Source organism: Patiria miniata, unplaced genomic scaffold, assembly GCF_015706575.1.
Source record: "Patiria miniata isolate m_02_andy unplaced genomic scaffold, ASM1570657v1 HiC_scaffold_3, whole genome shotgun sequence".
NCBI lineage: Eukaryota > Metazoa > Echinodermata > Asteroidea > Valvatida > Asterinidae > Patiria > Patiria miniata.
The window spans coordinates 36,583,493-36,609,864 of NW_024037069.1; the positions used below are offsets into that span (position 1 = coordinate 36,583,493).

Here is a 26,372-nt window from a genome sequence, read left to right on the forward strand (position 1 = left end):
AAAATAACAGGTGTCGTGTCTAGGTTTTATTTATATACATCCATGACGAGTCCCGTTATAGACAGCGCCCGCTGGCGCCCGCTGAATGGTCAGAATGACGCAGTCAAGACGCAGTATGTTTTACAAAATTAATAGACGAATCTAGTCAGACACAGGTTCAGGCTAACTTATACGTATGTGACATTTTGTGTCGTGCGATAAAAAAAATTACTTTGAATTTATTTAAAAACAATTGCGCGATAAGTCGCACGATTTTGTCGCGTAAGTTTTAACACGGTCATTGACTTGTGTGCATTTATAAAAACGCGCGACATTGTATGTGCAAATATGCCTTTACACGTGGGTGTAGTTTGAAAACCATTTTGGTCGAGAGAGCGCTTATTTTTTCGTCAACCACCAGCTTTATAATAAACCTAACTTTTGCAGCGTAAAATCCTGCCTGACCCTCAGTGCCAAACTCAGCAGTATTAACATGCATGTTAAAATGGAATGTATTATGATAAAAAAATTTCTCTTGTCGTATTGATGAGTATGAAAGAAGTTGAATATGTTATTGAAAACGACATTTTTGAAGCAAATGTATAGCGAGTATACCTCTAAATCTCAACTCATATATGGCTGGTATTTTTACAAAGTGGGCATGTCAACAATTGTGTAACCTGTCCTTCGTGTCAAAAACGAAAATTTGTAAAGTATAACTCAGTAATTAAACATTGGTCGATTTGTTGCGTTCATTCAAATGTGAATCTTTCATTACTACCTCATTTTGCCACCCCCCCCCCCCCCCCAATTGTTTAACTTCTGAGGTGGAGAATCTATTCCAAGTCAGCGACTGGACGCTGGGAAAGGAGGCCAAAAGAGGAATGGGAGGAATTTTCCAGGACACCGCCGGACCGAGCAAACTTTGTCATCGACCCTGGCTTCTTCCAAGAATCTACGACGTACCTCTTGAAGCTGATCGGCTCCAGAAATCCTGATTTCTCCAATGCAGGTCTGAAATTATAAACACCGCATCGCAGGGGAATATGGCGCAGTGGTTAGAGTTTGCGACTCCTGATGAGAGGGTCAGGCATTTGAATCCTGCTGCTGGTCATTATGTGTTCTTGGGCAAGCCACTTCACCCCAACTTGCCCCTCTTCACCTGTAAATGGTATCGGCATTAGCTGGGGAGTAACCTGCGATGGACTGGCATCCCATCCAGGGGAATATAAATATTTGCAGTGGTTTCTTGCCAAGAAAACTAGAAATAAAACCCGGCTTGATGCCCCATATTGGCTTGAGACAGACGTATTTTTGGGGGCGCGCCTTAAATTGTATGATTAACATGGGGTCATTCCATATGAACTCAACCAGAGGTCCGATGGTTAAACGGTTCATACTGAGGGGCCCAATAACTCTAAAATGAAAAGAAATGTGCCAATTCTTATGGCAGATTATGAAAGCCTGGTGCCAGATTACCCGGGGTAGCAAATCTTACCACAGATCTCTGATTAAGTTCCAAGATATTGTCTTAGAAAGACCTATAAATTAACGTTCGCGACTCGCGAGTGCATAAAGTGGGCGTGACATACCGTCTTTGGAGGGTCATAATCAGAAACCCTCACGACTTGACGCCTAAATTGTTATATGTGTTCATATAACACAGAGAGGTACAGAAATCAAAATCTGAGTTGGTGACCGTGGAACGCTTCAGGACTTTGGTTGAGTTCATAAGGAGCGATAAATACCAAGGATAATAGTTTACCACTCGTAATATTTTCTATTTTAGCAGGTTTGAAATGTCATCGTTCATTTAATTTTCATCTCAGGATCAGTGTCAGAGGAAGCTGACGTCAACAATCGTCCCCACAACGGCACTTGCTCAATCGCGCCACTAGAGGGTGAGGCGCTCACCACTGACTTCAGCATCTCGTGTGAGGGTTGGATGGACGTGCCTGAAGATCTCCCTCTGTCATATACGTTCAAAGTGGACAATGGCGGCGCATCCTCCATAAGGACAATTCACGCAAGTAAGAACCATGGTTTCTCTTGCGCAACAATAGTTAAACAACAACAGAGGAATTGGTTCATGTCGTGGTTCATGATAATAGGACTTTTGTAAAAACTTGATTACAACATAGATAACATCCAGGAGTGGAAGTGGAAAGCCGAGGAATATTTATTAAAAATAAGTTTGGTTATTTTTTTTTTAAATAAGGCACTAGACCTGAACTGGACCGGCCAACCAAACTCAACCAAGGCCTGCCAGAGAATGACTACGTGGTGCGCATCACCATTGATGTAACAGATCGCTTAGGTTGCTTCAAGACAGTCGATCTACAAGTCAAGGTATTGCAGTACTTAGTGATTTTGTCCAAATGTACCTCCTTGACAGGTTTAAGAGAGAATAAAAAGGGACTCGTGTAATGCATTGCCGCCATATAGTTTCATGGTAAAGTTTAATTATTAATCAGCTGCCACCTTGTTGTTCAGCTTGCCAATTTGAATGTGATGTTTGTTATTTGCTGGTAAAAGTGACATTTTACCATAGTTTACCTAGTGATTCAACCCATTTTGATTTCACTAGGGCATCCTTTTTATTTGTAGGGTTCTCATATCTTTAACTGTGTTTCTGAGAAAACAAATCTGACGAAAGATTATGCAGTTGCACCCGTTTAAAAGTTCGAATTAACTGATGCTAAGTGTTGTCTCTGGTTTCGTTTATTGCAATGCATGGCATAATCATGGGTTGCTATGACTGAACGAAATGATAAAGCCATCTTTGGAAAGATGTAGTTGATACATTATATCTGCATCATGCAGCTTTCTGATGTTTTGACAGAAGTGGCAGCGATGAAATAAAAGTAAAGATAAACTGCAAAGTTAGACCCCTCATATTTTTGGGGGGCAACCTGCCTTGTTTATTTATTCATTTTGTATACCTTTGTATAATCACCCCTTTTGATGTTACACTTTTAATTGTCGAATTGTCAGCCTCTTCATGTTGTCTTGTCGTGTTTGTCCTGTGTCTGTTTATGTGTAACATTAACTGAAATCCACTTACTGTTCACGCTTATTTTCAGTATACTTATGAAAGTAATTTCAATGTGTGTAAGTACACAACTTAAGGGGATCTCCATTCTACAAACTTTGCTTTATGGAGACCTCGTCCACTAATTGTAATTATGAGAATTGGGTTGAACTGAACTTTAATTTATAGTGGGGGTTCTAGACAGGATCAGCGGTTATAAAAAAATCTTTGGTTGGGACCCCCAAAAGGGATGCCCTTATGCAAGCACACAGTATGTCATGAATCACCCACTTGTTCTTTGATATAACCTGTGCAGGTTCTTCCGCCAGACAACAGCACAGATGTGACCGGCCAGCTCAAGACCATTGAATCCAACATGGAGAATCTGTTTGCCGATGCCAAGATGGGATCAGCAGCTAACCTGGTCATAGCCGCAGCAGACTTCCTCAACACTGCAAACAACGGAACTGAAAGCTCAAACACTGGTAGTAATTAGCGTTTGGACTCCAGAACTAATTTCTTTGATTAGGCTAAATTTTGAAAATACTTTATTATGCTGAGCTGCTATATATTAACCGAAACGATACCGATACCCCACCATGCAAAGCCTCAAAACTTATATTTTAATCATTTCCTGCAGATGTACCATTTTGTGCCCATTTATTAGCTCACTGTGTGGAAAGGAGTGTGGGGAGTGTGGCCCAATGGTTTGGGTTCGTAACTCAAGATCAGAGTGTCAGGGGTTCAAATCCAGCTGCTGGCCATTTGCTGTGTCCTTGGGCAAGCCACTTCATCCCTTGCCTCTCTCCACCAAGGAGCATAAATGGGTACCGGCATTAGCTGGGGAGTAACCTGCGATTGACTGGCATCCCATCCAGGGGTAGTGGAAAATTTCTCAGTCGTTTCGTGCAACTGAAACCGGAGATAGACGTCGGCCCGATGGGCCATATTGGCTTGTGACAGACTTTACTGCTGTGTGAAATGGGGGGGGGGGTGCTGCTATAGTGGCTATAGAGTTTGTGGCTGATTATTAGAGGGCCGGGGTTCGAAACCTGCTGCTGGCCATATACTGTGTCCTTGGGCAAGCCACTTTACCACCACTTGCTTCTCTCCACCCAGGAGTATGGATACCGGCAATAGCAGCTGGGGGACTAACCTGCAATGAAATGGCATCCCATCGGGGGGGGGGGAGAAAGATTCTAAGTCGCTTCATGCCAAGGAAACTGGAGTTACTTTCTAGCCTGCTGAATCGTTATTAGCTTGGAACACATACTTTTGTTTGGAGTGAGCTGTAAAAACATTCACCACGTATCAAAGGCAGCCTTAAGTTGTTTGATTTTTTTTTTGACTCACCAGGTACAGTGTGGTTACATCAAGTCCGTATTTTATCTTGGAGGTCAATGAAGCTTGTTTTACTACCCCATTTTGTGAAAATACAAATCTTGTCCAAAAGTTTTTACTTACTGTTGGGTAGAACGAAACTTGCCTCAGAATTAATAAGTTAGTACTCCTTTCTTTATGAGCAGATGTCGTGGACCCTGATGCTTCTGAGGAAAGGACCAAGGTGAATATTTTTCCAGTGTCAAATTGTGATAAAAATTTGCAAAAATATTGTTTTAAAGAGTGATAATTAACGACTAAATTTCAGGATCTTTTTTATGTTTTAGAACAGAGTGCATACACACTAATGTATGGAGATAATCCGTGCGATATCACAGTATTTTGTTAATATGTTTTTCAAGTCTATCTCTGTGTATTTGAGCAGATGAGAGGTAACATGGCAGAGATGCTGTCGGAAGCCCAAGTCGGCACTGTGGAGGGAGTACAGCAGCTTTCGTCTGCCATGGCAGCTGTTACCAAGGTACCACAAGAGGTATCCCAGAATGCAAGGGTATGTATACTGACTGCTGACACAGTGAGAAAATATCACTCGGGTCATCAATGAGGATACAGTGTTTATAAAAATACGTCGATGACGGGCAAAAGTCAGTGGGCCTTATTCACAAGTCGGCCTTGAATATTGGACTGAAAATTAGGTAAAATCTTAATTTTTGTAACTTGCGAAGAGAAATGAAAGCTAGTTCATTGGTAATAAATTTCAGTCTGCTTCGATGAATAATTTGAAATTTGTAATTAAACATTCCCCAATGTTTAAAGCAATATTTAACAAAAATGACAGTAAAATAAGGCTGCATTTTGCCTACATAAATAGTCTGGCGCCATCCCATTACACAGTTAACAATTGATGAAAATGCATTCAGGGAACTCGACAAAAAAGCCAACTCGTGAATAAGGCCCATATTGAATTTGCATCACCTCGAATTCAATTTCCATATTATGAATAGTTTCATTGCGATTCCCACTGCTATATCTGAACCAGACGGCCAAAAGGCAACTTCGGTGGTCGAGTGGTTAAGCCGTCTGACCCAGTAAGTAGAAGGTGTTGGATTCGAGTCCCACCCCAGTGATTTTTCCTCACAATCACTTGAAGGCAACACTGAGTATACTGTGTTTATAAAAAAAATACGTCGGTGAAGGGCAAAACCCAATTTTGAATATCCCCCACAGAATCGTTTCTGAAATTGCAACGAATGTTATGTTTCTTAAACGCAGACCCGTCTGCTGGGATCCATGGAGGGGTACAGCAAGGTACTGCAGAATAACTCTCGATCCAATGATCCAATCAGTGTGGAGATGTTGGAGGCGGCCACTGCAGTATGCATGGAGGTAGTCGGTAAGATCACGTCAAAACTTGTGTACTAGTCAACGTTTTTTTTTGTAAGTGGATTCAAAGGCGGATCCGGGGGGCCCAAAGGGGGCCATGCCCCCCCCCCAAAAAAAAAACAAATTTATAAAAACGAACCCAGTGTTCTTTAGTGACTGTCGCAATAAAGGTAGGCACTGCGTTCACCACTATCTTTTCCTCAAAACAAATTTGTCAAAGTGGTCAGAAATTGCCTCAGATCGCACCACAGAGCATCTAGAATCCAAAACATTTTCGGGGGGCCTTAACCGGGCCCGAACCCCACGCCGTCATTTTTGGGACTCAATTCTTTGCGGCCCCCAAAATTGTGTTCTGAACTGTTCTGTTCAACGGTCACAAAGGGAGATTTGTGCATTTTCAGAATTTAATATTTTTTGCGTCCTTTGCGCTATAAAATGCACAAACAAGTACACCCACACAGTCCAACGCACCGGAGTGGTGAAGAAGCGCCCTCTCTGTTCGTGCACAGAGTCCATTGTGCCAATAAGTCCGATGTATTAGGTCCGTGATAATTTCCACATTTCCATTTCTTTCGTCTCAGAAAACATCGTAGAGGCTACCCACAGCACTGGTGTTGAGGAAGCGGTTGACGGCTCTGTAAGTAGGGTTTGAAATGTCATATGGATAATTCTTTCCTTTTTTTTTCCTGCCATTTTGTTTTTGTGTATCTTTTCATTTTTTTTTATTTGTGTTACCAGAATTGATTTTTTTATTTACTTTTGATCAGACTTGTGATTTACTTGTGGCCAGTCGTGTAATGAAATTGTGACCAGAATTGTGAACAGACTAGTGATTTACTTTGGGGGGGGGGGTGTACTCTTTCCAGGGGATCGACAACATGAAGAAATCGGAGGAAGTGGTCGATAGGTTGGCGTCCGCCATATCGGCCAAGATGGTACTTGGGCAGAGTGACGTGGAAGTATTGTCGTCGAAGTCGACTCTGATCCTGGCCAGGTCACCAGTACTGTGGATCAGCAACAGTCAGTATCATTTCATGTTTTTTTTATATTATTGACCAGTATTTACCCCCCTCCCCCTATTATTTTCTTTAGACTGCCCTTTTTCATTGAAATGCCCTTTTTTTCCCCCGGCTCTTACTTGCCCTTTTTATGAAAAAGTGCCCTTTTTCCTGAACAAGTGCCCTTTTTCAAAAGAATTTGTGCCCTTTCTGTTCCAGCTGCCGTTCGGGTGCCGTTTTTGGTATAATTTGACGCACGTATCGCTCTGAATAACCCCATATATTGTCCGCTAGTGTCAATAATGGTCGATTTTGAACAGCGCCCCCACCAACAGATGGTACCTCCCCCCCCCCCTCCTTTTTTTGATTTTACGGAGGTCAAGTGTGCGGGGAAAAAAACGTGCATACATTTTACGACGGATGTGCAAGTGCCCTTTTAAAAGAAAATTACCCTCCCAATCAGAATGACCATGCTTCGCCATTGTAACGAGACCACGCTTCATCTTAAATGATGAAAGGAACCCTTTTTGTGTTTTTCGTTTCTTCTCGCTTTCAGAAACTTTCAGTTCAGGTGATGGGAACAACGTGCAACTGCCACTGTATGAAGATCTCTTTCAAGACACCGACAATTACACGGCAGTTACTCAAAAAGTAGGCCAATCTTTTTTAAAAAAACGCCTTTTTATAACAAACAAGTTTGAAAACAAAAAGGTAAGAATCTATACAAATTTGCCTCGTGGTCTGGATCAAAAAATTCGTATCTGTGGTTAATTCTGCAGGTTATGGGTTCGAGTCCAGCCTGGGGTTATGGCGCCTGTGCCCTTGGGAAATGCACTTTTGCCACTCATCGCTTCTCCCCACCCTGGGGTAAATGGGAAGAGATGGTTTTGTGATAATTGTAACTGCTTTGCGCTGAAATGGTTGAATGCAGCTGTGTTATCTTAGGAATGTTTCATTTGTCTTTTGAAATGAGCAGGGTAAAAATTATTAAGCGCCTTGAGCACCAAAACTGATGGATACGTGCACATTATTGACACAGATTTATACCACAGATTTTGTGCACAAAAGTTTTAAGTCAGAAGCTTGCCTTTTTGTTTATTTAGAAAAAAAAGCCTTTTAATTCAAACCTTTATGCCTATTCAGTTCATCATGCGGGATCGCAACACCAAGGTCTTTGCGACCGGCGCCCAGGAAGTCAACTCCATGGTAGTAAGCCTGACGCTGATCAACGACACGGACCAATCGCCCTTGGTGGTCGCCAACACCTCCAGCCCAATCCAAATCAGCGTGGTCAGGAACAAAGATCACCTGACTGTTAATGGGTCTTCGACTGAGAAAGTGGTCTACGTCAATCGGACTGCGCCGGTCGGGGGAAAGATGGTTGTCCATCAGATAGGTGGGTCAAGTTTTGGAAAACCTGGACACTTGTAATGTGTTCCATTTCTTACAATTGAGGTTTTTTTAATAAGTTTTCCTGTTTGTAATTTTTTGTCCATGTACATTTAGAAATTGGCAAATTTATGCCAAGTTGAAAGTTTGGTTTCTCTCTAAATTCCAAATAGTGAAAATTCACTCCATTTGAGTAAAGATTCACCCCCAAAGTCGGAAACTAGGGACTAGACGTTTTAGAGTGAAATTCCTTCCATCGTAAAGATCGAGTTTTCACTCGAGCTTTGACTGAAGTGGTTCGTTTTTCAGACTTTGTCAACCTAAAATGAGAGTAATTTTCACTCTAAAACGTCTAGTCCCTAATGTCACTCTTTGGAATTCAGAAAGTTCACAAAAGTGAACACAGAGAAATCGTATGTTAATTAGGTTTTGGATTATGTAACTCTTGAACTGATATACCCCAAATAAAATGACCTGTAAAGAATCATAGTCTAAATTTTTAAAAGTATGTTTTAGACTTATGAGGAAGTGCAAAAAAAATGAACAATAAAACAAATCAAAAATTGAGAGAGGCAATTGTAGTACAATGTCGTGCCTAAGAACACAAGCGCCATGCTCCCCGTCAGGGTTTGAGCCCGTGTACTGAAGCACGAGTCAAGCACCACTTTCCTCCATACATTATTCAATCAATTTTATGAAATGTTGAAAACCTGATTTTCATCATCATCGTTTAGATGTGCCGTCTCGCAATGCATTGTCGTTAGAAGTGAGATCCCTGGGTACAGACGACATGCAGAAAGGCTCGTCATATGACGTCATTCTCTACGTCTTCTTGAGACAGGGAGGAAACCCGTCACTAGGTATTTTAACCTTGGTTTCAATCTTACTTAGCCTAAAAGTTGAAAAACGTTTTCAAGTGTTCTTGTGTAGCACATATAGGAGCCAATCGAAGGCAACATACATCACGTGACATCTTATCCATGACTTGTGATTGACTAGGATTGACGTCTGATTGACTTGTGACTGACTTGTGACTGGCTTGTGATTGACTTGTGATCGACCTGCGATTGACTTATGATTGCTTTTTTTTATTCGACTTGTGGTTGATTGACTTATGATTGATCAACTTCTGATTGACTTGTGATTGACTTGTGATTGACTTGTGATTGATTTGTGATTGACTTATGATTGACTTATGATTAACTTGTGATTGATTTAGAATGACTTGTGTCTGACCTGTGATTGACTTGTGATTGACTTGTGACTGACCTGTGATTGACTTGTGATTGACTTGTGATTCACTTGAGATTAACTTGTGATTGACTTATGATTGACTTTTGATTGACTTGTGATTGAATTATAATTGACTTGTGATTGACTTTTGATTGACTTGTGACTGACCTGTGATTGATTTGGGATTGACTTTTAATTTAAGTTGTGATATGACTTCTGATTTGATTTGTGATTGATATGTCATTAATCTGAGACAATTATCTTCAGGTACTCTCAACTTTGATTTCCATGTCAGACATTAAAGGATATAACGTCCTGATATTTTCTTTCAGAAATACACGACTTAAACTGCACCTTAAGACAACGAGTGACAGTAGAAGAGGATTATATCCCAAGCAATGAATCCTGGGATCTGGGATACAGCACCGTCCTCTCCAACGACTCCCAGACAAGATGTTTCTTTGTCAGCGATCAATTGGACATGTAAGGATTTAAGTTTCAATGTTGGGCTTTGCTCCTCAATGACATAACGTAATTGTCTTACTCAGTTGGGACTAAGAACCACAGCCTCCTGCTTACCATTGCGGATGTCTTATGTAAAACTTGACCACAGTGCTTTCCGGAAGCAGAAATATTTTCATTAGCAACAGATTGAAGATGGATGCACAAACCCAAACATTTCTATATAAATCTCTTTGTTTTGGAATTACAGGCATGACATTTTGCAGAAGTATTCGTAGAACTGGAACCTGCCTATATGAAAGGGCAGAAGCATACAAAAGTTTAGACATTACCTCTAAACCAAAAACATTTCGGGCTAGGTAACTTAGGTTCATATTATAACTATGTCCTGTTATATGTTCTGCACTTCTTTTTATTTTATTCAGCCTCGGAAATGGAGGATTGCTTTCCTTACAATACGGCGTGAACCACGAAGTATCGCTTTCATCCAATGCAATGGATGAGAGTGACAAGACTAGTTCAGAGTCCTTGGATAACAGACGGTTTCATCCCATGTACTACGCTCTTACATCGTCCCTGTACACCTGTCTCGCAATCGGAGATACGCAGACTCAATGGTCCACCCGTGGTTGTGAGGTAAACTTTTTGTCAGATGTTTTTCTTCGCTTAGTTCTTTCCGTTTGTGTTGGTTTTCTGCAAGAAAGAGCTTGCACGATAATTTGAGAAAATAAATCCGATACATGCAAACACGATCTGCTCCTTTGTAGTTTGGACTCCCTTGAAACAGCCGAAGGTTGCAACATTGCTCAAACGTCCAAAAGCTAATCGTGCAAATTGTCTATTTTACCTAGCAGAACACATATATTCATGAAAAGTCCAGTCTCCTTTCTCCTTGATCTTTTAAATAAATAGTTTCTATATACTTTTTCCTTCATGATATTTGTATGTATCCCAACGTATTTTTTTTTTATTTGTTAGTTTCTACTTATAAATTACAACTTCCATTCAATAGGTTCTTGCTGGCCTTTGTTTTTGTGGGTTTTTTTATTATTAGTTGTATTGTTTTGCTGTTTATGTGTAAGTATGTTTGTGATTATATGGTTTAAACAATTTTTTCTTTTTTTTTCCTTTATACGTTGATTTTATGCCTTCTTCATTTTTGTTTCTCCAATGACTATCGTCTTATTCTGCTTAATTTTTTGATATTTATCTGATGCAACACACTCGCAATTTGGCTTTAGGGCTACGAAGGTGTTATAAATAAAAACAAAAAGCTCAATCGAAATCTAAATTGAATGAATTCCAACTAAAGGGTTAGCTATCTCATTTCTTTTGAAATTAGATGCATTTACTCTTTTTGAGATTCGGTGGCCACATTATGAATGCGCTATTTGGTTTAAATAATTTTGGTAAAATAAGAAAGGGCTTACCCACTTCAAGTAGCACTATATACTATGTGACAACCATAACAATGAAGACTACTTTGGATTAGATGATGATAATAATAATTAATATCTAAGGTTGTTCTTATAGAGCAATGTCTAAAAGAACTTAACCTTTCGTCACCGACACCACGAAGAAACACGCTACGTGTTAAACCATTTTTTTTTCGATTTTCAGTTTTTTACATTTTTAAACATTTATTCATCAAGGCCTACCATTGCACACAGTTCAAAGTTTCAAGAGCTTTACTTTAATAATTACGCTAATTATTCATGGCAACTTTTGCGCAAAACTGACAATTTTCGTTTTCACGAAGTAACACTCAAGTTCCATTTACCATTGCAATGCATGACGCGCACTCTGCTTAAAAACGTGGGTTTTTTTTCTTTCTTATTTCTTGTTGATTTAATACACAAACGGGTGAAAAACAGCAGATTTAATAAATTTAATTCATCAAGTGTCCACAACGAGAAACCCATCTGAAAATACTCTGCCGTTTTGACGCAAAGTGTTGCTTTAGAAGGCGTTCAACTTTAGATGCCGTTTTCTCCGATTGCTAGTTTTTACTGGTATGTACATTGGTGTCACTTCGTGGTGTCGCTGACGAATTATTACCCCTGTTTATCAGGCCATGAGACCATTTTTCTGCAACAGCTTGAGATCAGTCCAATGTGATCTCTACCCGCACAGGAATCTCATTTTAACTTCTGGGTGAAGTGAGGCAATTGAAATAATATATCTTGTCCAGGAACACAAGTCAGTCACAGGTCATCCAGTCGCATATATTTAAAGGCATATGGGATCATTTGCATTTATCCCAAAAGTAGCCACCTGAGTTATTATCAAGAAGCATACATATATAGAGGACTGATAGATCGAACTGGTACTAAACACCCTGTGAAATTATTTCCACTGGCTTGCTGTCTTTAAGAAGAAATCAAGAAATTTAGATGACTACCAACAATCAGTCAATTGCCTGATCATAGGAAACAAAGAGTGCTATAGACCAAAAAGTTGAGCATGGATTTTCGTTATTTTCTCGAAAAGTGTAATATCCACTGATGAGCTGGAGCTTCAACAGGTTTGGTTTTGAACAGCCTTTTTGGATTTTGAATGTGTTATTTAGAGTGGAAACGAACAAAATGCCAAACCAAATGATCCTGTATGCCTTTGCATTATCATGTATTTAACTGCAACTTTTTTTAAAATTGTAAACCTGATGGAAACAGGTCGGTGAGAACAGCACGGACACGATGACACAGTGTTTCTGCAATCACCTGACCATGTTTGGTGGAGGTCTGAAGATCCCCATCAACCACATCGACCTGTCGGACTCGGCCTTCCTCAAGCTGGATGAGAACCCCGTAGTCTTCATCTTCATGATCTGCTGCCTGTCGCTGTACCTGCTGGTCATCATCTGGGCACGGAAGGTTGATAAGAGAGACATTGTCAAGGTATACTTGCAGTGGCAGGGGCCATTATGAGGGGGCGCGCGGAGGAATTTGCCCCCCCCCCCTTCACCCTAGAGGCCTGTGGCCCCTTTTGCCCCCCCCCCCCCCCCCCCCCCCGTTGTCTCCGCCATACTCAGAAGTTGGGACGGCAAAAATAACTTTTTGTTGTAAGAACTATTGAGTGCCCCCTCCATAATCTGCGACCCCCCTCCCCCACTACTTTTTTGCAAATTGGACCCAGTTACGCCATTGAACAGAGGTCACGTGACCTGTCATCACAACAAAGTGGTTTAACTTGCTCCTGAACAAGAGCTTTTAAAGTCAGATAAGAAATACAGATTGCCAATTTTATTGAAGTTGAAAAAACTAGTTTGAGAGAAACGGCATTGAAGTAAATATAAATCCCACTCAATTATATTACAGTGAGCAAGCATTTTTGGTTGCTCAAAAAATAAATAGGCCACAACATCAGCTTTCAGCCGATACCTAATTGGTACAGAAAAAAATGTTTTTACTAAATAATCATTTTATTTTGCCCAATGTTTAACTGTTCTATTTTCCAGGCTGGCATTACTCCTTTACCGGACAATGATCCACGAGACCGCTTCCGTTATGTAATTACGGTATACACCGGAGTGAAAAGAAATGCTGGTAAGAAATTTTACGGATGTTTCTTTGTCGGTATTTTATAATTTTCAAAATTGTTGTCTTTGTGCAAAAGCAGTAAGGAGTGTGGTCCCCAAAATCGCTTATTATAATCTGGGTTTTGGGTGGGTTGGACTTGGTTTGCGCACTCACTAGTTTTCGCACTAATGGCGTGGAGTACGGGTATGGTATGCATAACCAATTATTAAATTATTCCAAAGCTTTGCCCCTCATCATTTTGACTACAAACAGACATGACTAATGTCAGACAAACGTACGACATGCGTGCGTTTGTATAATATTTTGTGCGCATCTGGATCATGCAGTGTGGTTGCATGGAGACGCGCACGTGTTGTTGCCCACAATTGCCCAAATTCTGAATTGAATGATTTTTTTTTAAAATACTGAACAGGTACAACAGCCAATGTTACGATTCTAATGAGTGGTGATCTAGACGACAGCGCCCCTCGCGTCCTGCGCGATCCCAAACGCAAGGTCTTCCAGACCGGGGGCGTGGATTCTTTCCTGCTGGCAAGCCCCGCCCCTTTAGGTAACCTGAATCACATCCGGGTCTGGCACGACAATCGTGGGAAACAGCCCTCCTGGTATCTGGCACGGATCATGGTCAAGGACCTGCGCCTAGACCGGACGTTTTACTTCATGGCCGACCGGTGGCTGGCGGTGGAGGAAGACGACGGCATGGTGGGTAATCTTTAGCACTTTGTAATGGCGAAACGACCTCACCCCTCCCCCACCCCACCCCTACCCCACCCCAACCCCCGTCCACACTCCAGAATGAAAAAAAGAGGGAAAAAAGACAATCTGAAAAGGAAAGAATAGGCTATTGAAAGTAATCAATTTTAGCAGTTAAAATTGCCTTGAAGAGAACGGTACAGTCATTAATGGCATAATAGGATCATTTGCCTTTTTTACATTTTGTTCGTTTCCACTATAAATAACACCGTTCAGAATGAACAGAGGACTGTTAAAAACCTAACCTGTTGAAGTTTCAGCTCAGTGAATATTATACTTATTCAATAAAACAGTGAAAAAAAATATTCCTAGCCTTTGGATGCCGAAACTCATTTTCGTCTATAGAACTCTTTTACTTCCAACATTGCTCTGTGGCCCTCAAAGTCTCTCAAATCCTTTGCCGATATTTCGTAGATTTTTTTTCATATTTCCACAATCTCACTGCTGTTTGTCAGAGGCCATACAATAATTGTAACTCGTGTTAAAAAAATCCCATTCTGTTTCATTTTCAGATCGAGCGTGTCATTCCAGTCGCTGGTAAGAGTGAGTTGACCAGCTTCGGCCACCTCTTCTACACTAAGACCCGACGCAACCTGAGCGACTCGCATCTCTGGTTCTCCATCTTTACCAGGCCGGTCAAGAGCAAGTTCACCAGGGTCCAGCGTGCCACGTGCTGCCTCTCCTTGCTCTTTTGCACCATGATGGCCAATATCTTCTTCTATGGCGTGGACTTTGCAGACGTCTCCGGCACTCAGGTTTACATGGGATGGTTTCCCACCATGGATCTTGTCGAGTCCATCACAACTCCAGTCACAAGTAAACCACATTAGTCCAGTCACAAGTATAAACAGTGAATGAACAATAACAGAGTAATGCCTTTGTCAAAGCTCATTTGAATAGCTTGTGACTTGAATTGGGACTGGAGCTCTTGTCGTGCACTTGCAGAGATTTGTCATGGTCTCGACTACATCCCTGTTTTCCACCTTACTGGGAAGTTGCAACACCCTTGTGAAACCCTTCAACAAGGGAAGGTTGGAGTCAAGTGTGGCCCACGTGTGTCAAAGTCTTTCATGAGATGAAAGCTGGCAAACGTTTCCGTATGTTTTTCTCCTCGTAGTTGGTGTACACCATTGGACCAATCAGCTTCACCTTTGGCCAGGTCGTCATCGGGGTCATCAGCAGCCTCATGGTCCTGCCAATCAACCTCATTGTGGTTCAGCTCTTCAGGTTGTCCAGACCTATCCCATCATGCACTAGTACCAGGAAGAATCAGGCAAAAGTGGATAAATTCCGAAGAACGTCCTTTGATAGCGAGCAGTCCAGTGCCACTAACGACCTAGAAAATGTAACATTTGTCTTTTTACTATTAAAATTTTTCTTCAATTGGCATAAAGGTGTTGAATTTCAGATGTACCAAAGAAAACGCACACAATTTCAAAGATTTTTTGGAATGTCATTGTCAAAATTGCAGGAACTGGCTCGCATGGATGCCCAGGAGTCCAGCCGCAGCATTCCCAGCATCTCCCTCAATGTGTACAGCCAGACAAGCCTGCAATCGCAACCAAAGGCAGACCTCCTCGCTGATCCCACTTCTGACACCGAATCACCCCGGGATGGCCAAACCTTCCGGCCAGTCCTGGGATTCAAGAAAACCAGGCGGGTCAGGAAGGGTCTGGAGCTGCCCTGGCCACTCTGCTGCCTGGCCTGGCTGCTGGTGGTGGCCTCGGTTGCCGTGGCGTTCTGGTTGACCATTGAGGTTGCCGGTCAGTTTGGCCGGACTAAAGCCACCGAGTGGCTGACCTCCATGTGCTTCTCGTTGATCCAGGACATATTCTTCACCCAGCCTTTCAAGGTAAGGTGGGCAAAAATTCCTCCCCAACTCATGAGAAAATGAAATGCACAAACATTCATCGCTCAGAGTAAATTTCTGGTCATGTACAGCTTTCGTAACCTAGTGCTAAGGTTCCTTGAATGGACACAGACTCAAATCATCTTATCGTGTGCATACAGTGGACATGGGTCGTCTATCTACGGTCACGTTTAATTAATTGGTTATGGCTTACAATAACACATGCACCTGTATAGAAGTGGCTGAATTTCACTTCCCATAGGCAAGTTTGAAAATTGTATTCGTACTGTGTAAGCCACAAAATGTCTGCCGTGTTAGAAGTGAACAATCTGGGATTTTTTGTCTGTTTTTGAGGAACAGTGTGCCATTACGAATAGCTTCCTGTCAACCAGACCTCTCAAATAAGATAAGGTAAACAATTTAAATCATAAAAAATAATTGGCAATTTCAGGGCAATGTGCCCTTTAAAACTGCCATTTTAACCTCCATCTCAACCTTTTCCCACAGGTGCTGCTTCTGGCCCTCTTTTTCTCTCTGGTTATCCGCGACCCCGAGAAGGAGGAGAACAGCAACCTAGTGATGGCGCCGCATCTCCAAGATGACGAGGAGTGGCTTCACGATCGCATGACGATGGAAGAGCTGCAAGACCCGGCCAAGAAGGCTGAACTGAGGCAAATTAAGGACCAGGCTTCGGCTAAGAACCTGGCTCCATTGCACCCTGAGGAGCTGGCTGAAGCAAGAGACATCAGGTGACAACAATTGCTCATTTTGCTTGTTTTGTTTTTTTATTGAAAAATACTTGGTTTCTATTTTGGGCATAATGTAACCAACTAAACGGTATTCTTTTTAGGTTGCAGTATATATGCTCTGCAAGCAGACTGGTTCCTGGTTCTGTTCCGTACATTTCGATCCGGATGCAGGGGCTAAAACCAGTCTTCCCTGCTGGCTGCAAAACAAAGCAAAATGTGTGCAATTTTGTGCCATTTTTAATGTGGAGCAATTTTTGTTTTCAATGTTTCATTCGAAATCGAAGAACAGTTGTGTATATTACTAGCAAAAAAAGGCAAGTAAAACGGAAGGGCAGTGAAAGTCAACAATAGCATGAATAATACATCTTGAAATACTGATTACCAACTGCTTATTAGAGTTGCATTTTTATGTTATTTGGAAAAAAAGCGCTTTACTCCCAACCACTTTTTACAATACTAGTAATTACAATACTAATAACCAGGGCCACTGTTGTTAAGCTGCAAAGGACCTTTCTCAGTTCATATCCTGGACGGGTTCCAGACAACTTGCGGGCATTGTATCGGGTATAAGTTGCATGAGTCTGAACTACTTCCCCGTAATCTTCCCGCAATGGCGAGTCAAGCAGTTGCTAATGAAGATTTCCCCGGAACATGTCCGGGACAATCGCAGAACTTCTTCTGGACAACGTGAATGATTCTACCCGCAACTTGTCTGGAACTCGTCCCGGATATGAATTGAGATGGACACTGTGTAAGCTGAGATTTATTGCTGAACAAAGCCTCAAAACTTAATTCCCTGTTTTTCTGCTCATCAGATTCAAAGAAATAAAGATGCACAAGATAATCCGGGAGATTATCTTTTATCTCATCTTCCTCAACGTCACCATGCTCATCTGCTTCGGAGACCGGGACCCTAACGTCTACTACGTCAACAAATCTATGACGGACATGTTCGTCAAGGCTTCGTACAACGGCCGCTTACTGTTCACTAAGGTGGATCGCATTTATTTCACAAAGCCTTGCGATTAAGAAAATTAACAGTATATTTTCCCAGAGAGAATTATTTTTCTCGAGTGACCAACTAGGGAGTGCCAGTCACAACGTATTAATGAACATTTGGAAGGGAGGGCCATGACATCTATACTTAGCTGAAATTTCGACAAATTAGTTTTTTAATAACCTGCTTCAGATATTAAACTGTTGTTCCTTAAATCGGCCCAAAAAAACCCGCAAGTGGTGTCTATTAACTTTAAAAGCGTTTCTCTTTTCGTTTGCGCAACTGTTTTGTGTTCTGTTTGTTTTAAGATTCGTGGACGTGATCATTTCTGGAACTACACGGAGAATGTTTTCCTTCCTTCCTTGTATTCGTACAACTGGTACAATGGTGACCCGGATGAAATTGGTCGCAGGGAGAATTTCCTGGCCGATAATAACATGCATCTTATTGGGAGGGTCAGATTCCGACAGCTTCGAATCCAGAAAGGTAAGTTTGACCCTTTAGGAGCAAATTCAAGGATGGCAGATTTTTTTCCGATCTGATGTGTTAATTTATATCTTGCATGTGCTTCTTTTTCTTCAAGACAAGCAGCTTTAAACCAGATCGTAAAGTGGCTATACGAATAAAAAAAAATCTATAGGGGATGATTTTTTACGGGGGGCAAATTTGTGATCCTAAAAATGTCTCAAATAAATTGTACAAATTTTGCCTCAAAGGAGATTTTAGACGATTTGTAGCAAATCAAGAAAATACCCTGCAGAAAACTGTAACAGATAATTTCTCGGGGGTTTTTACCACTGGACATCACCCACCGAAAAATGACATAATTTACAGACCTACATTTGTGTATTTATCAAAGAGTCTGCTTTAAGAGTCTGCTTTTCACGGAACACATCACTATTTAACACACTTCTTACTTGGCACAATTTTCAGTTCCCGCCTCACTTAAAAGTTAATTGAAAGCAATTTTTTTAATTGTTGTGGAAAAAAAACAAATTTGCATACTGCTTGGGCAATAACAAGTCGTTTTAGGGAGAAACAGACACATTATTATACACAAAACAATTAGCTGGATTTCTTTGATTGCGTCCGATGAGCGCAGATGCATGCGCAACTCCTGATGTGATGCAGACCACGATGAAATCGCACGACTGCCGAGCACCCTATAGTATCAGTAACGAAGATGCTACTAGCTATGACATCGGTTGGAAACCTCTCAATGCATCAGGTTGGTCCAATTTGTGGCATTCTGGTCTCTTTATTTCTTAGAAATAACCTTTGCATTAAGGGCCAAAGATCCTCAAAATTAGAATTTCCCTGGACTGATGGCACATTTCATCCCGATGGCACTCAATACTGAACGCTGTTTATAACTTCTTGTGTGCGTTAAGCAAATCCTAGTCTCGGTCCAAAACCAAATTTAGATATTTTTTTCAATTTAGCCGGTCCTGCCTGATCTCTTGCAAGTGAAATTTTTTCTGAAGGTAGGTTCGAAACCAATCTTAAAAATGTTCTTTGTGAACTCAATATTAAAAAAAAAAAATAGTATACATATTAACTCGCAAATCGATAGACTGCCAATTTGTGGCCAATAGTTTAGTTTGTATTAATTGCTGGTATTGGCATTCCTGAGGTCACAGGTTTGAATCAACTCTTTGTTTTTGTCGCTATAAAAAACAAACATTGATTCATTATTCAAAGCTCTGCCAAACTATGCCGACCGGTACGAAGCCTCATGGAAGTACAACCACTGGTACGACGTTTCCTCGTTCCCGTACAACGGAAAGCACGCCTTCTATAACGGTGGCGGCTACATCATCGAACTCGGCGACAGCTTGGCGGAAAACCTACAGATCGTGGCCGACCTCCAGCGAGATATGTGGGTCGATCAACACACGAGGGCGGTCTTCATGGAGTTTGTGGTGTACAATGTGAACATCAACATGTACGCAACATCGTTTCTGCTGGTGGAGTTTCTACCCCAAGGAGGTGAAACGCAGATTTAAGAAATAAAAACCTGGGTTAATTCCTGCGAACCAGAAAGTTTTGGATTGCAAGATTGTGTTTAAAGGCTTGACCCGAATTGGTGGCCAATATCGCGAATGCTTTGCCAATGTAATTGGTAAATAAAAGTGTTTATAAACAAAACAAAACGAAAAGTATAACGTAACTCCAAACTAGCACATATGTATTTAGCTGTACAACTTAGGTTTCAGCTAACTTGGTCACAATTTAAATCACCCGCCTCCCCTTAAAATAAGGAATATGACACCCACAAAAAATACCTCAAATTGCCTTGGGAAAAATTGCTGAAATTTGCAAATTAGCACCCATTGGAGGAACTTCAGAATACTTCTCCCTAAACAATCTCAGACATTTCTGAAATTGTAGCTACCGCTTGAACAAAAACAAAGGAATATCGTACAGGGTGGTGCAAAAAGAAAGAAACCCACTTTTGACAGCAATTTTCACCTACTTTTGGGCATATTTCAAAAATTCAATTTCACCTATTAAAATAGTGATCTTAAAACATTAAGTGACGAAAAAATGATTACAAATGCATATTTTGTCTCTGAGATATAGTAGTTTAAATATTTCATGTGCCAAACCTGTTTGTCCACGGACGGCTTTATTCCATGAGCTCCGGAGCTTGATTTGAAGAGAAAAAAGCACTACACTAGACTTACACGTGGACAACAGTGATGTTAGTGACTTGTATTCAAATTAGCATAAAAGCACTCTTCTGGCCTTTATTTTTAAAAAATTTCACCGCGTATGGTTGAAAAGCTATACTTCACTATATACATTATATGTAAAAATATAAATAAATAAAAAAAGCAGTTTAAAACCAGGTTAAAAGTTCTGTCAAAAGTGAGTTTCCGTCTTTTTGCACCACCCTGTAGTTCATTCAAACAACTTGTCACTTGTATTGTGATTGAATTTGTGACGTTACTTGTGATTACTTTTTTATTTTGTTTTGGCTGACTTTTCCATATAGTTGCAGAAAAGAAGTTGTTATTGTCCAGATTTTATTTTTACTTTTCTTTCTTATCTTCTTACTTAGTACATTTTTTTCTCAAACAGGGGCTTTGCCCTTCCCCTACTTTTGGACCATCCGACTCGACCGCTACATCGGTGCCTTTGCCTACTTCGTGGTCGCCGGCCAGATCATCTACACGCTCTTCATAGTCTTCTTCCTGTTCCGGGAGATCAAAAACATCTTCCGGGAGAAGCGGGCATATTTCGACAGCGTCTGGAACCTGTGCGAGGTCTGTATTATTGGGTTAGCGGTGGCAAGTATCGTCTTCTATCTCTACCGGATGTTCGTTGGTTGGGACCTGATGGAGCAATGGCGGACGCAACCCAAGACGTTCCTGAACTTTCACTTTGTGGCCTACTGGGACCAGGTACAAAAAAAATATAAGGAGTGAGACGAGAAAATATTTCTGGGAAAAAAAATATTTTTTTTTATTTTAAGAAATGTAAGAATTTGAAAGTCATTCGCAGTGGAAACTTTCTCTGAAAGCAGTTGATTTCTAAAATGTTAAAGTTGGTATATACGTGCTTTTTTAAAACTTTGATTTTCTTTTCCGAACGAAATTTAAAGGAAATATAATGTCCTGTTCAAGTGAATTTGCTTGTTTGTTTTTACAGGCCTTTGTACAGTTTTAAAACGTGGTTTTAAATGGCGCGCTCAAGTTCAGATATTGCCCACACTATATTCAGAACGAATTAGGAGCGTCCCGCTCTTAATTCAAAAGTTGAAAATAATTAATTGATTACTTGTCGAGGGCCGATTTTTTTTCGTCCAATGTCTCATTGAAAAACTCATAACTAATGTGATGCTAGAAAATTATCAATTCAATATGAAATTTACTTTGAAGGTGCCACACCCAAAAAGCACGTATACGCCTACTTTAAGAGTAGTTTAGAAACTTTATTTTTTTTTTCGTTGCTGCAGCAGAACGTTTTGACAAAATAATATACTGTTTAGTGAATTCCAGATAATTTGATTTGTTTATCCCATGTGTCAAATTTGATTTGTGATTGCAGCCAATGTAAATATCGGTTTACCCTGGGTTTTAGGGAGTGGGGGTGGTACCCCCGAAATGGACGGCAGACCTTAAGCTGTGCGCACACTTGCACATTTATATCGTACATTATGCATGCCTGTAATGCTAGGTTTACACATTCCCGAATTTTAAGCTGAATCGCTTTACGAATAGAGAATCTTGAGTAAATCGGGGATGGTTCTTGGCTGCCTCGGGATTATTCTGTGAGTTCAAAATTGTCAGGGTGATGTTCAAAATTGGCAGGGTGATTCGGGGATCAATTTTAATTCTTGGTTTATTCTTGTATTCATAAGTAATTCGGGAATGTGTGAACCTAGCATTAGATACAGAGACACATACACACATCACTTAACGATTTTTTTTTACCGCATCATCATTCCAGTTGTACGGCTACATCTCAGGTTTCGTCCTCTTCCTGGTCAACGTCAAGTTCATCCGTCTCCTTCGCTTCAACCGTCGCCTCCTTCTCTTCTCCATGACGCTGCGACAATGTGCCAAGGACCTGGCCTACTACTCAGTGGTCTTCGGCATCGTCTTTGGCGCCTACGCCCTCTTTGCCTACGCCATTTTCCACCTTCACTTGGAAGACTTCAGTACCTTTGTTGGGACACTTGAGACGCTGTTCTCAACAATGTTGGGTTAGTTGTGTTAGGGGTTGGAATTTAGGAAGGGCAGAAATTCAGCATTAAAGTTGAAATAAAAAGTCTTTTTTTTCCGAGTTTGTAATTGTTTTAAGTTTTTAAGATTTTTTTTGTTAATATCTGAAATGAAAATAAAGCTTCAACTGATACACATAATTACTTTTTATATGATGGAGTTGATGTGTTGCGGAAATGTGAATTCAACATAATTTGGTTTTTGCCCATCAGCTCATAATTTCATAAACACTGTACACTCAATGTTGTCCGAGCGCAGTTTGGTTTACAAGAGATATTTTCTTTGAATGCTTTTCATCGCCTCAACAACTCAAGGCGCTTTACAATTATTCTCTCTGTTCATCATTCCACGAAACCACGTGACAGCCATGGACGTCGCGATGGGGGGGGCACGCTCGGAAATTGAGAATATGTTGAAAAAGTTATGAAATTTGATGAACAACTTGTTCTCTTTGCAGGTAAATTTGATTTTCAAGACATGATATCCGTGCACAGTTTCCTGGGTCCCGCCTTCTTCTTCACCTACGTGGTCATCATTGTCTTCATCATGATCAACATGTTTCTGTCTATTATCATGGAGACATTCGGGAAGGTAAGAAATCATTCGTGTGTATATTTGGTATGGTAATTATCATGAGTCTCCAAAAACGTTTTTGGTATGTGCTGTATGTACCACATGATAACATTACAGGGCAGGTAATAAACTGCGCTGCCGGTACATGCGCGAAGTCGACCATGAGTTTGAAAAGTGGCATTTTCCATGCAAACTCTAGGGGGCGCACTGCGCATCACCGTTGACTATCGCCTCCCGATTGCTTACCCTTTCAGGTGCGACACGACAATGAAGCCATAGAGAATGAGCTGGAGATTGTGGAATTCATGATGCAGCGATTCAAGCGATGGAGCGGCTACTCTGAACGTCGACTCATTAAACCGGTCCAGAAGGAGGAATACATTGAAGGTATGTACTGCTGCAAGAGTAGATGGTGCATAACATAAAAAAAATTGATTCCACAATGTAACGTACACCGAATGTACAGCTCCCAAAGACCAAACATAGCGCAGGTAATGTCAAAGAAAGTTGTAAAAGGACTTCTATAAAATTAATAACAGTCGTAAAACTTCCCAAATGGAAACTCTAATTTCAACACCATTCAAGGCATGGGGCAAGCTAACATCATAGAAACTTTCATATTTACGGATGACTTTTTTCCCTAGGCATTGATCCTAAAGATGCAGAGATGAGGTTGCTAAGGAACAAACTGACCACCATGGTGGATCGACTGAATCTGTTCATCCGAGCCGAGCGGGGAACACAGAAATCCGACAGGCGGATATACCTCAGCAGCTAGAACAAAACTCCCAACCAAAACATTGCCACCTTAGTTTGACCCTTACCTTACTCCCAGATACAGTTTTACAGAAGGAAGCTTTCTAAATTCTTCAAAAAAAGAGTAGCTTTTCTTAAACATAATAATGCCTCACTCTTGAAAATGGTAAAACCTCGAAATTATACTTTAACTTAAGCCTTGTATTTAGTAACAGGGTTCGTGCTGCGCTTAATACCTGCAGATTTGTAAAAGAATTTGTGTAGAATATTTTCTTAATATGTATTGCAGTGATCCGAATGCACATTGACATAAACATAATGTGCGATACTAAATTAGATATAATTGAGAGTTGATAGACCCCTTGTATCTGAAGTCACATCTGATGGCAGGTCTTTGTTCTCCTGTGATACGCATGAGCAGATGAATTGTATTTCATTACCACTCAATTTAAATGACGGGTCATTTTCAGTTGAGGTAGAAAAGTGGTTTAATCACTGGCCATAGTATGGCTATTAGAAGTTCCTCTGCACCCCTTTACCTCCCCAACAAAGACAATAGACCTTTATCATGCTGCCACCATTTTAGTCATGTTCCTTGTATCCAATAACAGTACTGAATGATAATGTTTTTGTGCAAAAAGGAACCAGACTATTTTTCTTCCACCCTCGCTTTGGTTACAATGATTTGAATGGGAAAAAATCAAATGGCTGCAACATGGCAATGGTAAATACCAAATTCTACTTTCAATGTAGATAAAATATGCCTGGTCTAGCAAAAATATATCTATAACCTTAAAGTTAGCTGCCATTTCAGCTCTTGTTTTAGTCTGTTTCTACCGAGACAAGTTTTGGATCTGAGTAAAAGGTGTTGATATTGTATTTGTGCATTGTGCTGAAACTAATAGTTGTAGAACTCTTGACAGAAATTTTGGTGGAAAAAATTCAGTTTCATTGTTAACCTTTCAATAGAGCAACTGTGTGACATTACTGTATATAGACCTGATGCCAGGAGGCGGAGTCAGGGGGCAATAGTTTTGGCATATTTAATTAAACGTGGTGCCCGTTATGGTTCGTGCCTTTTTGAGTTTAATGTAGTAGAAATATTAAGTCAGTAGCTAAACAAATGAATATCAAACATAAAATAATTACTTAGAAAGTAAACGAAGTGTTAATCTCAGCTTTAATTTGATGTTTGTCTTTAAAACTTCCAGAGGTCCGAAAAGATTTTTGTTTGGTGAAGTGAGGGTAGTTTTCATTCATGTCCATGGCGATTTATTTACTGGTCGGTAAGTGCGCCAGCAGACAGCCAATAAAAAGACAGCGCACAAATTCCACGCTACTTTTCCAAGTCTTTTATGTCCCCCAATCAATATAATAAAACCCTTGTTCAAAGCTGACTCCAGTGCACCTACTATAGGGCGCCCTCAATTTGATATGTATTTCACAACATCTCTCTCATTGCGCTTAAAGGCCAAATAAAATACAGCGAAGAATAGCAAGGACACGAAAGTATCGATCAGGAGTTGGAAAGCAGCCAAAACAATGCCCACTTCAATGCAGCTACCGGTATATGCAAATGAGGATAATCCTGCGCAGTAACATGCAAATTATGCGGTCCTTGATTGGCTGTTGATATTTTGCTGTTAAAAAACTTGCCTTTCTCACTCTAGGTGATTGTTGCGCGTATAAGGCAACTAAACCAATGGTATATGCAGCTCGGCTCGCCTGTAGTGTGCAGTTTAATGATATATCCGTACTCCACTATAACATTTTGATATTTTTTTCTCCAAACGAATGTTGACCTCAGCGAGTGTTGTATTTGTATCCCCCAAAACATGCCTATTCTATTTTGGGTGTCTGCAACCTTCTTGAAAAGGTCTTTTAATTCTTTTCGTCTACAAACAGATCCGATTTGAAATACTACTACAATTATTTAAGTTTTCAAAACCTGAATAATAATACCAAGAGCACTGTGGTAAGACATTGAAATGTTATATGGGTTTGTGCACAGCAACAAAAAAAATCGGTGGTGCTCCGAGTTCTAGTTTGTTACTGAGATCTAATTGAACAAGATATTTAAGATCCTTTATAGGCCTATGTATTGAACAACAGCTCTTTTAGGCCGAATTAAGTAGAGTCTCGAGTTAAATTCAGAAAATAACAGCAGGATGTTTTCCGTCCAAGAAAAGGGAAACGTTTTCATCTTGATGGTTAAACATTTCGCCGACGCACGTTTAGCCTTTTCATAACGTGTGCTATTAACAGCTATTACTTTGTGTTCCAAAAATCGATATTGGCGATCAGAAATGTGGGCTTCTTGTTCATGGGGAGGATTTGGGAGTCAAAGTAACACAGTAATCAATACAAAGTCTCATTAATTATGTAAGACGATGCGCACCGCACAGACGTCTTGCAAGGAAAGAACCAGAAGAAGGGAAAGAGTTGTGAAACAGAGGACGCCATCTTAAAGAAACTCAGTTCTCCTCTTTGCTGGGGGCTGAAATGGGTCCATTCGTCTGGGAATAGCTAAGAAGTTCGAGAAATATCAGCAGATCATAAAGATAATTCTGTTGGTATGTGGAATATGGCGACAATGACGAGGGTCGGAGC

The 26,372-nt window shown here is 40.6% G+C and overlaps 2 protein-coding genes across 2 annotated transcripts; both read left to right on the forward strand.

The window, feature by feature from the left end:
• Window positions 1-42: 42 nt before the first annotated feature.
• Window positions 43-12,743, forward strand: LOC119736780 (sperm receptor for egg jelly-like). Its single transcript, XM_038210789.1, has 16 exons — window positions 43-113; window positions 807-991; window positions 1,809-2,009; window positions 2,198-2,328; window positions 3,327-3,495; window positions 4,537-4,574; window positions 4,776-4,901; window positions 5,624-5,744; window positions 6,316-6,371; window positions 6,601-6,754; window positions 7,289-7,383; window positions 7,876-8,128; window positions 8,856-8,981; window positions 9,687-9,837; window positions 10,242-10,452; window positions 12,489-12,743. The coding sequence occupies exons 1-16, from the start codon at window positions 43-45 to the stop codon at window positions 12,741-12,743; spliced, it is 2,343 nt and encodes a 780-aa protein (XP_038066717.1).
• A 1,032-nt stretch (window positions 12,744-13,775) lies between these two features.
• Window positions 13,776-24,342, forward strand: LOC119736781 (polycystic kidney disease protein 1-like 2). Its single transcript, XM_038210791.1, has 14 exons — window positions 13,776-14,057; window positions 14,621-14,863; window positions 15,226-15,453; window positions 15,580-15,960; window positions 16,465-16,706; window positions 17,522-17,699; window positions 18,012-18,189; window positions 18,806-18,931; window positions 19,405-19,692; window positions 20,788-21,110; window positions 22,159-22,414; window positions 22,891-23,024; window positions 23,261-23,393; window positions 23,651-24,342. Exons 1-14 carry the CDS (start codon window positions 13,794-13,796, stop codon window positions 23,782-23,784), a joined length of 3,108 nt encoding a protein of 1,035 aa, XP_038066719.1. The 5' UTR covers window positions 13,776-13,793; the 3' UTR covers window positions 23,785-24,342.
• The last annotated feature ends 2,030 nt before the right edge of the window (window positions 24,343-26,372 follow it).